Source organism: Cydia splendana, chromosome 5, assembly GCF_910591565.1.
Source record: "Cydia splendana chromosome 5, ilCydSple1.2, whole genome shotgun sequence".
Taxonomy (NCBI): domain Eukaryota; kingdom Metazoa; phylum Arthropoda; class Insecta; order Lepidoptera; family Tortricidae; genus Cydia; species Cydia splendana.
Window position 1 is genome coordinate 126254 of NC_085964.1, and position 18629 is coordinate 144882.

The following is an 18629-nucleotide window of genomic DNA, read 5'->3' on the forward strand; positions in this document are numbered from 1 at the left end:
GGTTATAACATTTAACTGGTTAACCAACCAAATACAAAACCGCCTGGATCAGACACTGAACGACCTGACTTTAACCTACATTAGATGATCAAACGAACTTCTCGAGCGAAGTTCGATCACTATTATATGAGTCGTTTCATTCGAAGATATAACATTTACCAGGTAGTCCTTTAAACCTACAGGCGACTTCTGCACTATATTAAGAGACAGTTATTTGACTATTGAACTGATTTTTTTTTTTTGTTCATTCATTCGTTCCCCTACCCTTCCCGTTCGTTCCACCATCATGGTTGCTCATTATCTTTAGAGAAAATGCAAAACTTTAAAATTTGGGGTCATATTAGGGTAGGGAGGGTTATTAAGTTATTATATCTTCGAATGAAACGACTCATATAATAGTGATCGAACTTCGCTCGAGAAGTTCGTTTGATCATCTATTATATTTCGTTCGTTTCATTCTTCAGATATAACATTTACCAGGTAGATGTTTAGAGTCTTAAAGTTTTGCTTAGGTGGAATGAAACTATAGATAGGTACAAAATCGTATTTTTATTTAATTTTTTTGACGTGACCCTATTAGTCAGTCTAATTTTAACATTTATTCATATTAATAAATCATCTAATTATGATCAATAACCTTATTATCTAAGGATTGTCACTTGTACTCGGCAAGCAAACAGATCTCGCAAAGAGTCCTTCATCCGATAGTGGCCTATTATAGAACCGCGCAAACGACGTAGACGCCGCGGTCCAGCCCGCGGTGCGGCAGATAGTGTCGACGCTGACGCCGGCGCGGCTCGCGGCCGACGTGGCGGCGTGGCGCGCACTGTGCGCGCTAAACACTGTAATGTCAATGCCACTCTCCGACAAAACATTTTTAATCCATCTGCTGATGGTCTGAGAAGTTGCAGGCCTATGTGGAGGTTTGTATGTCAATACCAAATTTCCTATACTATCAACTCTCTTATTTTTTGTTACAAAAATATAATCTCTGAGAGTTGTAGCAGGGCATATAGACACGTTATCTTTAAAATATGGGAGGAAGAGAACGGGTTGTTCTCGTCCGGCAGCTGATGTTTTGATTATGTCAGTAATTCCAATTTTGACACCGTTTGGGGAAATAACAATATTTTCGATTTTTATAAGCGCTAATGTTTGAACCCTATGCGCTGTGCATATGGCCAGTAATGTCACTAATTTTTTCGACAGTTTTTCCAGGCTTATACTTGTATTGGGATACCAGTGAGAAACACGGTTTAAAACAACCTGAGGGTCCCATGTATGGTTATACTTGGGACCGTTCGGTCTTTGTTTGTAGGCACCTTTGAGGAGGCGTTTCACGCAATCGTCCGAACCGACGTTGTCTCCCAATAACAAGGATAAGGCTGAACGGTGACTATTCAGTGTGCCATATGCACAATTTTTATTAAATTGTTCTGTTAAAAAAGACAATATTGACGATTTCGGGGGATTTAAAATTTCAATAGAATTAACGGTGCAAAATTGCCACCAGAGCTTATATGTAACTTCGTATTGCTGTATTGTTTTGTCGGAGAGTGATGCCAACATCAGTGTTATAGCCTCTGGTGGGGAGCCTCTTCGACTGAAGGACTGTTGCAGAGCTTCGCGACCCCCAGGGTAAGCCCCTTGTGTAGGGGGTGGCAGTCCCTGTAATGGGAATGAAGCAAGTTTTTATTCGGGTTGAGAAACATTATCTCCGAACTAAGGAGGCTCCGCATTAGGGGAAACCACGGTTGCGATGGCCAATAAGGAAACACTAGGATTCCATTTGCTTGATCGTCTACGATCTTTCTAAGGCATTTTAAAATTAACGAAAAAGGGGGAAAGGCGTAGAAATATTTTTCACCCCAGTTAATCGTAAATGCGTCGACCGCTATCGCATCTGGGTCGGGTTTCCATGAAACGAAATCTTGGCATTTGGCATTGGAACGAGAAGCGAATAAATCTATTGTTGGTTTACCAATTGAACCGTTGTACTATAGACTCAAACGCTCTGTCTGACAGTTCCCATTCGGTATCCGGGTTAACTATTTTTCTAGACTCTGGATCCGCAATGTTTTCTTTTGTATTTATATATGATGCGAAGATCAATATATTTCGCTTCTCGCACCATTGCCAAATTGTACGAGACAAATCGTTTAGGTGTGGAAACTGTATGCCCCCCATGCGGTTTATATAACTTATGGCGGTCGTGTTATCAACTCGCAACAAAATTGCACAGTTAGTCATATTTTTAGCAAAGCTCTTTAATCCAAGGTAAACAGCCAGCAATTCCAAATAATTTATATGAGAGTCCCGTTCCGAAGATTTCCACACGCCATTAATCTTATTTTTCCCGCAAACCGCACCCCAACCGGAGTTGGATGCGTCACTGTAAATTTCGAGTTGAAAACTAGGATATCTCATGTAATTATTTGATGTCATAATATTGTTTAACCACCAGTTAAGATCGTCCAATATGGAACAAGAAGGTTTCATTTTGGCGTCAAAATAATTGTTATTTTTTAATAACTCGAGATATTTTAGCCTTTCTAAGGTTTTCGTATAAACCCAACCATATTTAACAGCGGGACAGGCTGACACTAAAACTCCGATGAGTTGTGAAAAGTCTCGAATGGTACATTTAGGCAGCTCTAGGAATTTACGAACCAATTGTGCAATTTTATTTCGTTTATCATCGGGTAAGGCAATGGTCAAATTTTGGGTGTGAAAGTTAAACCCTAAAAATTTACAAGTTTGTTCTGGATGTAAGGAACTCTTATCATAATTGATAACAAATCCTAAACATTGCAATAGCTTTAAGGTTTCCTTAACATTATTTAGACATTCTTGAAAGGTATCTCCTATGCACAGAATATCGTCCAAATAAATGACAGACTTACAGCCTCGAGATCTCAAATTAGATACCACTTCTTTCATTATCTTTGTGAATACTCTAGGAGCTATAGATAAACCATACGGCATTGATGTAAATTCGTATGTCAGATTATTAAATTGAAATCTCAAGTACTTTCTGTCATTTATATTTATAGGTATAAGCAAATATGCTTCTGTCAAATCTATTGTGGCTAAAAAACCATTTTGAGGAATGAGTTTTGAGGCCGTGCGATAATCCTCCATCTTGAAATGACAGGGAGCAATAAATTTATTGAGACCTTTTAAATTTAGGATAAAACGCTTTCCTCCGTTAGGTTTTGGGGCAAGAAAAACCTTAGATATATATTGGTTTTTGACTTTAGGGCACTCAGATATGGCTCCTAAATCTAACAGCTTTTGTATAGCCAATTTCATATCAGCTACTTCACTTTGTTCGAGCGTGTTTGATGGAACAAATGTTTGTTTTACGTCCGAGTTAAATGGGATTGAGTAGCCATATCTGACCCAATCTAAAACCATGTCGTTCGATGTTATTTTTAGCCAACAGTTATAAAAATGACTTATTCGGCCGGCATGTACCTGCGTTACGGTGCCTGGGCACGTGTCTTGGTCGCAGGGGATGTCTTGGCCGGTTGTGGAGCTGGAAACGTCCGACGGGTGTAATTCGTCTGCCTGCGAGCACCTCTCCGCCCCCCCCTGTTCGACGCGTAACGAGGGGGCGCTGACCAGTTTCCCGAGTACGACGCTCGACTTGTCGACGGCTGTGCAGGCGCGGGTTTCTTTGGGGACGTTTTCTTGATTTGGAGACCTTGTTTTTCAATGGTCTTCGCTGCCTTGATTTTCTCGGACAATTTATTACCAAACAGGGTATCATCACGTTCTGTGTCTTGAATAACTTGCAAGAACGTCTTATCGAGACTAGGTGTGATAAGTTTTATGCGGCTTTGAGTAGATGACGCATGAAGGTCACACAGAATACGGCAGCCGTTGCTGAGGTGTTTCATAGCTTCGATTCCGTTGGAATCTACACATTTAATTAGAATATCCATGGCCTTATTGACGGCAGCGATCCCGTGGCCAAGTTGTTGCTGCGCTGCAGCTAGGTTTTTGTCTCGGTTTCGGACCATATCGGGTACGGCTGCTGAAATCTCCACGTTTAATTTTGGTGCTTGTAGCAATCGACAGTTGTCGGGAACCAAATAGTCTTTTCGGATTTTATCTTTGGCTTCATTTGTCATACCTTTTTTGAGTAACGGTAACCAAAGTTTCGATAAATCATCGTTAATATTTTAACTTGTGAGCAACCATGATGGTGGAACGAACGGGAAGGGTAGGGGAACGAATGAATGAACAAAAAAAAAAAAAACCAGTTCAATAGTCAAATAACTGTCTCTTAATATAGTGCAGAAGTCGCCTGTAGGTTTAAAGGACTACCTGGTAAATGTTATATCTGAAGAATGAAACGAACGAAATATAATATTTGATCAACTGGCTTAAGGAGCCATTTGAGGGAAGATTTTGTTTACTTTTATTTCAATACCTAAAGATACAGACTATAGAAAAAAAAACTTTTAACGGGTAAAACGAAGCAAACAAAGGGTTACCTACAATTATTTAAAATTAAATCCTTACAATTATTATAGGAAGGCAAGACCATTTTACAATTATATTTTAGTTTGAGTTGCAAACAAACTCTAATATCCTTACCTACTATTTCAAGCGATAGAATTCTTACCTAACGTTTAGGTTTAGACATGTCATGGTAATCTATTAAAAATAGGCGAGTATATCGTGTGTGATATCCTGATGGTATATGTGGTACTTTAAAATAAAGTTTAATCGTTGTGAATATTTAGATAAGTAATTATCCCAACAAAAAAATAAATGTGAAATGAGAGCCAAGTTTTTTTTTACTTTATTTAAAGAGCTTGGTCACTTGTGACGATGTCGCTCTGTACGTGTACAAAATTAAATGTAGGTAACTTTATCTTCTACGTAATCCTAACACAACAAGTTTATATACACATTTTGCATCCTCAGATAGTGGGTGCCCCAAAATTTGGTTGCAACCCCCAACTTCAAATAAGGTTTCGTTCATTGTTTCGTTCATTATATCCTTTCTCTCACTTTCGTTTCGGACACACTCCATGATAATATGGTATGCATCCTCCAAAATGTCTCATATTCGTCGCAGTCTCCGCCAGGAGAGAGAGCCAAGTTCAATATCAAGAATATGTCATTATTGACTCGCCGACAAAAAAATCGAGATCTATACGTAAAACCTAGCCAAGACAAATCCTTTATAATTTCAAGATTTTCTACACAGCACAGAACTTGGCACCCATATAATTGTCAATTTTTTTGTCAGCGAGTCAATAATGACATTAATGACACATTCTTAATATTGAACTTGGCTCTCATTTCACATTTATGTTTTTGTTGGGATATCATTACTTTTTGTGCAAAAATAACTAGTATTCAACATGAAAGCAGTTTTGCCCATGCTGAAAAGGAGACCCTCGCTAACGCGCGGTCAATTGTCAAAAAAATTCAGTTTTCAGATTTTTTTCCTTTGTATACGCCTAATAGTCTACCTTCATGCCAAATATCTAATTTCTAGGTCATCTGGAAGTGGGATAGGTTTTTGACCTTTAAGTCTAAATTAATCTGTTAATTATCAATAAGTATATGATTTTTTTCCACCGAATTATCAATAATTTTCACATTTCAGATTTTTCCTCTATATACACCTCATAGTCTACCTTGATAGTAAATTTCAAGTTTCTAGGTCATCTGGAAGTGGGTTAGGTTTTTGATCAGTCAGTCACAAAAATGCCTGTTTTTAAACGTTAATTTATCAATAACTGTTTGAGCTACGTTAATGAAATTTTGTATTCTAGACAAGCTAAGGGGCTTGAATAAATATGCCAAATTTCATCTGTGTAGGTTAAATAGGTTTCAAATTGTGAAGGGGTCAAAAGTAGCTCGAAATGGTTCGTGTAATATACATTCCTTCTTCCTTTTTCTTTGAACTTGGCTGGACACGTTACCGCTATTAATATTAGTACTAACAATTACTACGAAGACTATGGACTGGAGTATTATTATTATACCTAAAATCACTGAAATGGTTTAAAAACTAATCGAAAATTAATTGATAAACACTTATACTATTTTAGGTTTATTACTTTTGTTTTCGAGTCAATCCGAATGTTATTTGTCCTAAATGATAATTGGCAATATTGACTAGGTCGGCAAAGCTAGGCCACACACAAATAAAACTGTTGTCGATATGTAAAGGGAAATGAATTTAACAAGAACAAGCATTACCTTCTAGATAAAACTTCAGTATATTCGCCATTTGTCCCCGCAGGCCACAGATAGTAATGTATTTATACTATTTATTCCCATCTATGGGCACTGGGAATAGTTAGGCAGGTTATGTATAAATAAAATATTTGTGATCTGGGCTTAGCACAGGAGCGCCACAACTCGACTGTGCTAAGCCTGCTGCCTGAGACAGGGGTACATGTTGGGTAAATGGGAGTATTATCAATCAGATGGATTCCAAATATCTTTGTAGAGTTAGTGATATAAAATCCATGAACCTAGGTACAATTATGAACCAGATTATAGTAAATTGTTAATTGATTTACGTTCTTTATTATTAAAACTATTCTCGATTGAGAAAAATAAATCTCATTTCGTTAGAGAGCATCGATAATAGAACTACATACCTACCCTGTTTTTACACAAGTAATGCATATATTATAATACCAAAGCATAAGCTTATCGGTAAAACTGGAACAGCAATATTTCATTATTATTGACTAGTCATTCATTGCACGGAACAATATAAAGTTGATGCAAAAAATAAAAAATAAAAATCCGACTCGCGCACGAAAGGTTCCGTACCATTACGCAAAAAACGGCAAAAAAAAACACGTTTGCTGTATGGGAGCACCACTTAAATATTTATTACTTATATTCTGTTTTTGGTATATCATCTGTGAAAATGTCAACTGCCTAGCTATCACGGTTCATGAGATACAGCCTTGTCACAGACAGATAGACAGCGGAGTCTTAGTAATAGGGTCCCGTTTTTACCCATTGGGTCCGGAACCCTAAAAAGCATAACTTCTAATATCATCTAATATCAGTAGATCTCTAATGAATAATGATAAATTATTTGGTATTTTTAGAGAGCAGTGTGGAAACATAATATTTCCCATATATGTAATTTGTTTTTCTTATTATTATTTACAGTTTCCTAAACAATAGTTACTGGAAGAGAACTGTTCAATTCGTATTCTAATAATTAAATAAATATTCTGCACGTTCATTAAACATCACGAGGCGATGTCCAGATATTTCTAAGTAGGTACTTATTGCTTAAAATTTTGCTTTCATTAAAATAGTTTTCTATCGAGGTTTCACAGAACAAATATAATTTTAATATTGAAATTATGCTCTTCTAGAAGCTAAATGAAAATTGCGATTTTTAAAGTCGAATCTTTCCGCGGCGCTCGCTTAGGCTACGGCTCTACCGGGCTAAGGGATATTCATTTCCCACATACGGCACCTCAAACAACTACATATTTTACAATATTGCACGAAAAAACAGCCAGGTACACTAAGCGAGCGCCAAAGTCGGCTTTCACCTTTTAAATTTATGGTTGCCGCATGACGGTGGTGACGTAGTCGAGCACGCGCGGGTCGTGCAGGATGGTGAGGTGCTCGGCGTCGGGCAGCGGCAGCGACTTGAGGGGCTTGCCGTTGAGCGTGCGGCCGAGCCGGCGCCGCTTGGCCCAGCGCTCGCACGCCGCCAGCGAGCGCCGGTTCACGGTGCCGTCCCCGTCGCCCGGCGCCAGCGCCGGGTACCCGTCCAGCCACGTGCCCGGCGCGTACACCAGCCTGGAGTAAGTTTCAGGTGTAATCTAGATTGAGCGCGTGTCGTAACCGGTTTCAATTCTTATACCGTAAATTCCTTATCTATAAATTTGTGTTGTATGCATCGACAAGTTTTGTACTGGTAAGTTATGGTGCTAAAAGTTCAGTAAACCGGTTTAAAGTTCTGAGATACTTTATGAATAGATGATCAAACGAACTTCTCGAGCGAAGTTCGATCACTATTATATGAGTCGTTTCATTCGAAGATATAACATTTACCAGGTAGTCCTTTAAACCTACAGGCGACTTTTGCACTATATTAAGAGACAGTTATTTGACTATTGAACTGATTTTTAGTTCATTCATTCGTTCCCCTACCCTTCCCGTTCGTTCCACCATCATGGTTGCTCATTATCTTTAGAGAAAATGCTAAACTTTAAAATTTGGGGTCATATTAGGGTAGGGAGGGTTATTATATCTTCGAATGAAACGACTCATATAATAGTGATCGAACTTCGCTCGAGAAGTTCGTTTGATCATCTATTATATTTCGTTCGTTTCATTCTTCAGATATAACATTTACCAGGTAGATGTTTAGAGTCTTAAAGTTTTGCTTAGGTGGAATGAAACTATAGATAGGTACAAAATCGTATTTTTATTTAATTTTTTGACGTGACCCTATTAGTCAGTCTAATATTAACATTTATTCATATTAATAAATCATCTAATTATGATCAATAATCTTATTATCTAAGGATTGTCACTTGTACTCGGCAAGCAAACAGATCTCGCAAAGAGTCCTTCATCCGATAGTGGCCTATTATAGAACCGCGCAAACGACGTAGACGCCGCGGTCCAGCCCGCGGTGCGGCGGATAGTGTCGACGCTGACGCCGGCGCGGCTCGCGGCCGACGTGGCGGCGTGGCGCGCACTGTGCGCGCTAAACACTGTAATGTCAATGCCACTCTCCGACAATAGTACATTATTTGCGAGGCTCGGAAGTAGCTACTTGCAGGCTGAGGATTCGTTTTAAACGGACGACCTTGAGAGTCCGTTTAATTGAATCCGAAGCCAGCAAGTAGCCTTCCAGCCGAGTCATATATAGTGCTTTTCTCAAAAATGGTGCAAGAAATATAAATATCATAGAAATATTTTACAAAAGCAACGTTCTTACGTATATATTTTCACAGAAAAAAGTAGAAACAATTGAAAAAATTAGCTTTGCCGCCTTTTTATTTTTTTAATAAAAAAATAGAAGTGTATTTTTCTGCCGAAAATACGTCAACCTATTTGAGACAGCTAAATAGTCGCGGTACTAATCATCTGTTTGGCTGTTTAATGGGCCTGTGCCTTCATTTGATATGGCCATTTCAAGTTTTAAAAAGTTTGGAACTCGACAAATAATGGAATTTGTATGCAACATTGCAGTGCCAAAATCGAGACTGCAATGTTTTTAACTTTTTAATTTTTGACTGACCATAAACTACGCGCTTCGCGACCTTATTTTTAAACGGCAAAGTCGACTAAAATTAAAAAGTTAAAAACATTGCAGTCTCGATTTTGGGACTGCAATGTTGCATACAAATTCCATTATTTGTCGTGTTCCAAACTTTTTAAAAGTTGAAATGGCCATATCAAATAAAGACACAGGCCCATTAAACAGCCAAAGAGATGATTAGTACTTATAATTATAATGTTGGTACCGCGACTATTTAGCTGTCTCAAATAGGTTGGCGTATTTTCGGCAGAAAAATACACTTCTATTTATTAATTAAAAAAATAAAAAGGCGGCAAAGCTAATTTTTTCAATTGTTTCTACTTTTTTCTGTGAAAATATATACGTAAGAACGTTGATTCTGTAAAATATTTCTATTATATTTATATTTCTTGCACCATTTTTGAGAAAAGCACTATATATGACTCGGCTGGAAGGCTACTTGCTGGCTTCGGATTCAATTAAACGGACTCCCAAGGTCGTCCGTGTCTGAGAAGTTGCAGGCCTATGTGGAGGTTTGTATGTCAATAACAAATTTCCTATACTATCAACTCTCTTATTTTTTGTTACAAAAATATAATCTCTGAGAGTTGTAGCAGGGCATATAGACACCTTATCTTTAAAATATGGGAGGAAGAGAACGGGTTGCTCTCGTCCGGCAGCTGATGTTTTGATTATGTCAGTATTTATTATTATTTATTATACTTGGGACCGTTCGGTCTTTGTTTGTAGGCACCTTTGAGGAGGCGTTTCACGCAATCGTCCGAACCGACGTTGTCTCCCAATAACAAGGATAAGGCTGAACGGTGACTATTCAGTGTGCCATATGCACAATTTTTATTAAATTGTTCTGTTAAAAAAGACAATATTGACGATTTCGGGGGATTTAAAATTTCAATAGAATTAACGGTGCAAAATTGCCACCAGAGCTTATATGTAACTTCGTATTGCTGTATTGTTTTGTCGGAGAGTGATGCCAACATCAGTGTTATAGCCTCTGGTGGGGAGCCTCTTCGACTGAAGGACTGTTGCAGAGCTTCGCGACCCCCAGGGTAAGCCCCTTGTGTAGGGGGTGGCAGTCCCTGTAATGGGAATGAAGCAAGTTTTTATTCGGGTTGAGAAACATTATCTCCGAACTAAGGAGGCTCCGCATTAGGGGAAACCACGGTTGCGATGGCCAATAAGGAAACACTAGGATTCCATTTGCTTGATCGTCTACGATCTTTCTAAGGCATTTTAAAATTAACGAAAAAGGGGGAAAGGCGTAGAAATATTTTTCACCCCAGTTAATCGTAAATGCGTCGACCGCTATCGCATCTGGGTCGGGTTTCCATGAAACGAAATTTTGGCATTTGGCATTGGAACGAGAAGCGAATAAATCTATTGTTGGTTTACCAAACCGTTGTACTATAGACTCAAACGCTCTGTCTGACAGTTCCCATTCGGTATCCGGGTTAACTATTTTTCTAGACTCTGGATCCGCAATGTTTTCTTTTGTATTTATATATGATGCGAAGATCAATATATTTCGCTTCTCGCACCATTGCCAAATTGTACGAGACAAATCGTTTAGGTGTGGAAACTGTATGCCCCCCATGCGGTTTATATAACTTATGGCGGTCGTGTTATCAACTCGCAACAAAATTGCACAGTTAGTCATATTTTTAGCAAAGCTCTTTAATCCAAGGTAAACAGCCAGCAATTCCAAATAATTTATATGAGAGTCCCGTTCCGAAGATTTCCACACGCCATTAATCTTATTTTTCCCGCAAACCGCACCCCAACCGGAGTTGGATGCGTCACTGTAAATTTCGAGTTGAAAACTAGGATATCTCATGTAATTGTTTGATGTCATAATATTGTTTAACCACCAGTTAAGATCGTCCAATATGGAACAAGAAGGTTTCATTTTGGCGTCAAAATAATTGTTATTTTTTAATAACTCGAGATATTTTAGCCTTTCTAAGGTTTTCGTATAAACCCAACCATATTTAACAGCGGGACAGGCTGACACTAAAACTCCGATGAGTTGTGAAAAGTCTCGAATGGTACATTTAGACAGCCCTAGGAATTTACGAACCAATTGTGCAATTTTATTTCGTTTATCATCGGGTAAGGCAATGGTCAAATTTTGGGTGTGAAAGTTAAACCCTAAAAATTTACAAGTTTGTTCTGGATGTAAGGAACTCTTATCATAATTGATAACAAATCCTAAACATTGCAATAGCTTTAAGGTTTCCTTAACATTATTTAGACATTCTTGAAAGGTATCTCCTATGCACAGAATATCGTCCAAATAAATGACAGACTTACAGCCTCGAGATCTCAAATTAGATACCACTTCTTTCATTATCTTTGTGAATACTCTAGGAGCTATAGATAAACCATACGGCATTGATGTAAATTCGTATGTCAGATTATTAAATTGAAATCTCAAGTACTTTCTGTCATTTATATTTATAGGTATAAGCAAATATGCTTCTGTCAAATCTATTGTGGCTAAAAAACCATTTTGAGGAATGAGTTTTGAGGCCGTGCGATAATCCTCCATCTTGAAATGACAGGGAGCAATAAATTTATTGAGACCTTTTAAATTTAGGATAAAACGCTTTCCTCCGTTAGGTTTTGGGGCAAGAAAAACCTTAGATATATATTGGTTTTTGACTTTAGGGCACTCAGATATGGCTCCTAAATCTAACAGCTTTTGTATAGCCAATTTCATATCAGCTACTTCACTTTGTTCGAGCGTGTTTGATGGAACAAATGTTTGTTTTACGTCCGAGTTAAATGGGATTGAGTAGCCATATCTGACCCAATCTAAAACCATGTCGTTCGATGTTATTTTTAGCCAACAGTTATAAAAATGACTTATTCGGCCGGCATGTACCTGCGTTACGGTGCCTGGGCACGTGTCTTGGTCGCAGGGGATGTCTTGGCCGGTTGTGGAGCTGGAAACGTCCGACGGGTGTAATTCGTCTGCCTGCGAGCACCTCTCCGCCCCCCCCTGTTCGACGCGTAACGAGGGGGCGCTGACCAGTTTCCCGAGTACGACGCTCGACTTGTCGACGGCTGTGCAGGCGCGGGTTTCTTTGGGGACGTTTTCTTGATTTGGAGACCTTGTTTTTCAATGGTCTTCGCTGCCTTGATTTTCTCGGACAATTTATTACCAAACAGGGTATCATCACGTTCTGTGTCTTGAATAACTTGCAAGAACGTCTTATCGAGACTAGGTGTGATAAGTTTTATGCGGCTTTGAGTAGATGACGCATGAAGGTCACACAGAATACGGCAGCCGTTGCTGAGGTGTTTCATAGCTTCGATTCCGTTGGAATCTACACATTTAATTAGAATATCCATGGCCTTATTGACGGCAGCGATCCCGTGGCCAAGTTGTTGCTGCGCTGCAGCTAGGTTTTTGTCTCGGTTTCGGACCATATCGGGTACGGCTGCTGAAATCTCCACGTTTAGTTTTGGTGCTTGTAGCAATCGACAGTTGTCGGGAACCAAATAGTCTTTTCGGATTTTATCTTTAGCTTCATTTGTCATACCTTTTTTGAGTAACGGTAACCAAAGTTTCGATAAATTATCGTGGATTTTTTCGCCATACTCGGGGGTATCCTCGGTCGATTCTCCGAGAGCCAGCAGCATGTCCGGGTCAAGCTCGGGTTGAGCTGACGACATGGGTAAATCTGGGTGTCATTCTGAATCCCTAACAACGTTTGTCCTAAAGTCACTTGCCCTAACTGGTTTGTCCTAATGGGCACATGCCCTAACGATCAATTGTCATAACGATTATTTTCCATAATGTAATGGTTAGCCTAAGACTCATTTGCCCTAAGCATTTGTACCATAACTATCAAGATCCCTAATGTTTTTTACCATATTCTTCGAAATCCCTAACAATGTTTGGCATAAAATAACATGTTCTAACTGTTTTGACCTAATGGCTATTACCCTAATGATCAATCGTCATAACAGTTACTTTTCCTATTGATCAATTATCATAACAATTACTTTCCATAATGAATGGTAACGAACTGTTGCCACAAAAGTGGGTTAGGTTAGGTTAGAACCGTGACCCTCGCAAAAACGAACTGCTGCCACAAAAGTGGGTTAGGTTAGGTTAGAACTGCGACCATTGTAAAAACGAAATGTTGCCACAAAAGTGGGTTAGGTTAGGTTAGAACTGTGATCCTCGCAAAAACGAACTGCTGCCACAAAAGTGGGTTAGGTTAGGTTAGAACTGCGACCATTGTAAAAACGAAACGCAATAGGGAAATCAAAATTAGGGCATACGAGTGTTAGGTCAAGCAACGATAGGCTAAGTGAACTTTGGTAACATGATGTTTAGGATATATAATTTTTAGGCCTAACAATAATTAGGCAAAAAAAGAATTATGCTACATAACATTAGGATAAATACTCAATATGGAAAGTGTCATTAGGGAAAAAGATATTAGGACAAAAAAAAATCACCCATTCGATAATAGGGAAACCAAAATTAGGGAATACGCGCGTTAGGACATCTGATCATTATGACAAACAATATTAGGGAATGCAAAGATAGGAGAAAAGATTTTAGGGATTCAGATATAGATCCGGTAAATCTGCCTGATTTTCAGGTGCAGGAATCTCGTTATTATGGTCCGGTATCGGGACATCACTATTATGTTCCGGTACGGGATTTTCGATGTTTTGCTGTGGTTCCTGTATAATAGGATCATGAGCCGGTACGGAACCATCTGGATTTTCCATTACAACATCTAAAACAAAAAAAGAAGTGATTATTACATTTTATGGAAAATATTTTCTCTTGGGGGTAGGTTGAGAAAAAAAAATTGTGTCGCAGAGTAACGCGCATCTACTGAAGATTGCGCGCATTGTTCTGCTTATTTGCATCGTTGGAGACTCGCGGTCAACCCCGATAGTTATATGATCATAGTTAGAGACTCGCAGTCAATCCCTATGTCGGCTCATTTTAATCACTTCTTAACACTAAATAATAAAACAAACAACTTACCTTCATCTTCCGATGAAGACGAATCATAAATGATCCTGTATCGTCTTTTATGATCTTCAAGTCGTTGAATTTTTTCACGATAATATTTTAACTTGTCTTTAGCTGTGCGCTTCGACATTTTTGTAGGTAATAATGTCGTAGCCGAGGAGCTAAAGGGCGCGTGCGGTCGTCGCCGTGCACGAAAAAAGAATGAGCAACCATGATGGTGGAACGAACGGGAAGGGTAGGGGAACGAATGAATGAACTAAAAATCAGTTCAATAGTCAAATAACTGTCTCTTAATATAGTGCAAAAGTCGCCTGTAGGTTTAAAGGACTACCTGGTAAATGTTATATCTGAAGAATGAAACGAACGAAATATAATTGGCCGTCGACAAAAAACTTCAAAAACCTTTTTCCTCGGCCCCATACAAAATGATTTCTATTTCAAAAGTAAAATGGTTCACTTCCGCCCGGAACGAGGAGAAATCCCGGGAGAGTCTGAAAGAATGTCGGCCCCGCCCGGTGCCCGAAGCGCCTGCCCGCTGACGGTGCTCGGTGACCTGACTAAACGTTTGTCTTTTTCCGTCATAACATTCATAAACTAAAAAGGTAGGTAACTGGAGACGTCATGGCACTCATGGCTGTCATTTTCGGTACGAAACAGTCTCCCGATTTTTGCGGGGGAGGGGACGTCACATGTATTGCCATTTCTACATGATTTATACGTAACGTAGAAATAGCCATGTCAGTCCAAACAAAAGTTTGCACAATTGTGCAAACTTTTCGGCAGACGGGTAAGCTCTTAAAGGCGACTCCAGTTATTAAATGCTCTAAGCCTAAGGTTACCTCTACCTATGTTCAAACACGAACCATTTTCTATTAGAACACATAACGTAGCGAGGAATTCTTACATAGAATTAAGAATGTAGCGAATAATTTTAAGAATGATTGTACCTAGTTATAAGTGGGCTGCTCCATATGCTTGTGTGTAACCTGTCGACGGTGGTGATGTTGTACCCGTACGCGCAGTGCACCTCCACGCCCGGCGCGCTGAAGTCCGTCGTGAACTGGCCCGTGTCCTTGTGTGTAACATACATAGTTATATAATGTAGTCACCTGTCGACGGTGGTGATGTTGTACCCGTACACGCAGTGCACCTCCACGCCCGGCGCGCTGAAGTCCGTCGTGAACTGGCCCGTGTCCTTGTGTGTAACATACATAGTTATATAATGTAACTAACTCCACGGCCGACTTCGGCCACGGCGACTGCTGTCAACTCCGTTGCTGTCGCTGGTGTGCTCGCAAGTGGCTGATGTAGCCGATCTTGTTAGTAAAAGTTCGCGAACATTGCAGGCATGTGAGCACACCGTTTACATAGTTATAGGGTATTGCCGCAGGTGGTCTGGCTTTTATTCTATCACGCTTGGCATCAAGCTCTAAGCGCCGCTGAGATTCAAAATCGGTTATCTTGGCATTTATTGCAGCCCGCCATTCCGTACGCATGGCTGCCTGCTGCTCCCATCGCGAGGGCTCTACGCCACTCTTTTTCATGTGACGCTTAAGCACATCTTTGTACCTAAGGAATTGGCCGCCCTGTTTCCGCTTGCCCTCCTCAAGCTCAGAATAGAAGATGTGCTTAGCCACACGCCGGTCGTTCATCCGCGAAACGTGACCGCACCACCGAAGCTGACGTCGCATGAGGTATACCTCGATTCCACCCACATTTGCTCTACGCAGCACTTCGGTGTTCCGAACACGATCAGACCATCGGATCTTCAGTATCTTACGTAGGCATCTGAGGTGGAATCCATCCAGCATACGAATATGGCGGCGATAAATGGTCCACGTTTCAGCAGAGTAAAGGAGGTTAGGCAACACGACTGCCATGTACACGGAGATCTTAGTGGCCAATTTCAAGTCGTGTGAGCTGAGAATCTTGTGATCTAGCCTACCGAAAGCTGCTGCCGCAGCCCCGATTCTGCTGTTAACTTCAGCATCAAGATCGCACTTGGAGGTTATCGTGCTCCCCAGATAGCGGAACTTGTCAACCTGCTTCAGCTGGTCCTCGCCGAGTCTGACGACCAGTGTCTGTTGACTGAGCACGTCCAGAGACATCACTTCAGTCTTCTTGACACTGATCTTGAGCCCAAATCTGCGGCAAGACTCGTCGAAACTGGACATGAGCTGTTGCATGCCGTCTGGGGACTCAGTCACAAAGCACAAGTCGTCTGCATACATGATCTCTGTGATCACTGCGTATGAGACTTTTGTGCGTGCTTTGAATCTGGCCAGGTTAAAAATGTTGCCGTCAGTGCGATAGCGGACGCGAACACCTTCGGAGCATGTCGATAAGACTTCTCGGACTACAACTGAAAAATACAGCGCGAACAGAGTGGGTGCTAGGTTATATAATGTAGTCACCTGTCGACGGTGGTGATGTTGTACCCGTACACGCAGTGCACCTCCACGCCCGGCGCGCTGAAGTCCGTCGTGAACTGGCCCGTGTCCTTGTGTGTAACATACAGTTATATAATGTAGTCACCTGTCGACGGTGGTGATGTTGTACCCGTACACGCAGTGCACCTCCACGCCCGGCGCGCTGAAGTCCGTCGTGAACTGGCCCGTGTCCTTGTGTGTAACATAGTTATATAATGTAGTCACCTGTCGACGGTGGCGATGTTGTACCCGTACACGCAGTGCACCTCCACGCCCGGCGCGCTGAAGTCCGTCGTGAACTGGCCCGTGTCCTTGTGTGTAACATACATAGTTATATAATGTAGTCACCTGTCGACGGTGGCGATGTTGTACCCGTACACGCAGTGCACCTCCACGCCCGGCGCGCTGAAGTCCGTCGTGAACTGGCCCGTGTCCTTGTGTGTAACATACAGTTATATAATGTAGTCACCTGTCGACGGTGGTGATGTTGTACCCGTACACGCAGTGCACCTCCACGCCCGGCGCGCTGAAGTCCGTCGTGAACTGGCCCGTGTCCTTGTGTGTAACATACAGTTATATAATGTAGTCACCTGTCGACGGTGGTGATGTTGTACCCGTACACGCAGTGCACCTCCACGCCCGGCGCGCTGAAGTCCGTCGTGAACTGGCCCGTGTCCTTGTGTGTAACATACATAGTTATATAATGTAGTCACCTGTCGACGGTGGCGATGTTGTACCCGTACACGCAGTGCACCTCCACGCCCGGCGCGCTGAAGTCCGTCGTGAACTGGCCCGTGTCCTTGTGTGTAACATACAGTTATATAATGTAGTCACCTGTCGACGGTGGTGATGTTGTACCCGTACACGCAGTGCACCTCCACGCCCGGCGCGCTGAAGTCCGTCGTGAACTGGCCCGTGTCCTTGTGTGTAACATACAGTTATATAATGTAGTCACCTGTCGACGGTGGTGATGTTGTACCCGTACACGCAGTGCACCTCCACGCCCGGCGCGCTGATGTCCGTCGTGAACTGGCCCGTGTCCTTGTGTGTAACATACATAGTTATATAATGTAGTCACCTGTCGACGGTGGTGATGTTGTACCCGTACACGCAGTGCACCTCCACGCCCGGCGCGCTGAAGTCCGTCGTGAACAGGCCCGTGTCCTTGTGTGTAACATACATAGTTATATAATGTAGTCACCTGTCGACGGTGGCGATGTTGTACCCGTACATGCAGTGCACCTCCACGCCCGGCGCGCTGAAGTCCGTCGTGAACTGGCCCGTGTCCTTGTGTGTAACATACAGTTATATAATGTAGTCACCTGTCGACGGTGGTGATGTTGTACCCGTACACGCAGTGCACCTCCACGCCCGGCGCGCTGAAGTCCGTCGTGAACTGGCCCGTGTCCTTGTGTGTAACATACAGTTATATAATGTAGTCACCTGTCGACGGTGGTGATGTTGTACCCGTACACGCAGTGCACCTCCACGCCCGGCGCGCTGAAGTCCGTCGTGAACTGGCCCGTGTCCTTGTGTGTAACATACATAGTTATATAATGTAGTCACCTGTCGACGGTGGTGATGTTGTACCCGTACACGCAGTGCACCTCCACGCCCGGCGCGCTGAAGTCCGTCGTGAACTGGCCCGTGTCCTTGTGTGTAACATACATAGTTATATAATGTAGTCACCTGTCGACGGTGGTGATGTTGTACCCGTACACGCAGTGCACCTCCACGCCCGGCGCGCTGAAGTCCGTCGTGAACTGGCCCGTGTCCTTGTGTGTAACATACATAGTTATATAATGTAGTCACCTGTCGACGGTGGTGATGTTGTACCCGTACACGCAGTGCACCTCCACGCCCGGCGCGCTGAAGTCCGTCGTGAACTGGCCCGTGTCCTTGTGTGTAA

General features: G+C 41.6%; 3 protein-coding genes across 3 annotated transcripts in view; all 3 read right to left on the reverse strand.

Annotated features, from left to right (window-relative positions):
* Nucleotides 1-1998: 1998 nt before the first annotated feature.
* Nucleotides 1999-4184, reverse strand: LOC134790323 (uncharacterized; the record flags this gene model as incomplete). Its single annotated transcript, XM_063761092.1, has 1 exon — nt 1999-4184. A coding segment is annotated over one exon (702 nt), but the record flags the coding sequence as incomplete, so codon positions are not given.
* The window catches only part of LOC134790408 (phospholipase A2 group XV-like), a 38238-nt gene continuing 23765 nt past the window's right edge, over nt 4157-18629 (reverse strand). The window contains exon 6 of the mRNA XM_063761176.1: nt 4157-7812. Coding sequence (XP_063617246.1) covers nt 7569-7812 — 244 coding nt within the window. The 3' untranslated portion in view covers nt 4157-7568. The remainder of the gene's footprint in view (nt 7813-18629) is intronic.
* On the reverse strand, nt 9754-13429 carry LOC134790407 (uncharacterized). The gene is made up of 2 exons (XM_063761175.1): nt 12171-13429; nt 9754-10365 (listed from the first exon to the last, which is right to left on the reverse strand). Exon 1 carries the CDS (start codon nt 12962-12964, stop codon nt 12176-12178), a length of 789 nt encoding a protein of 262 aa, XP_063617245.1. The 5' UTR covers nt 12965-13429; the 3' UTR covers nt 9754-10365; nt 12171-12175.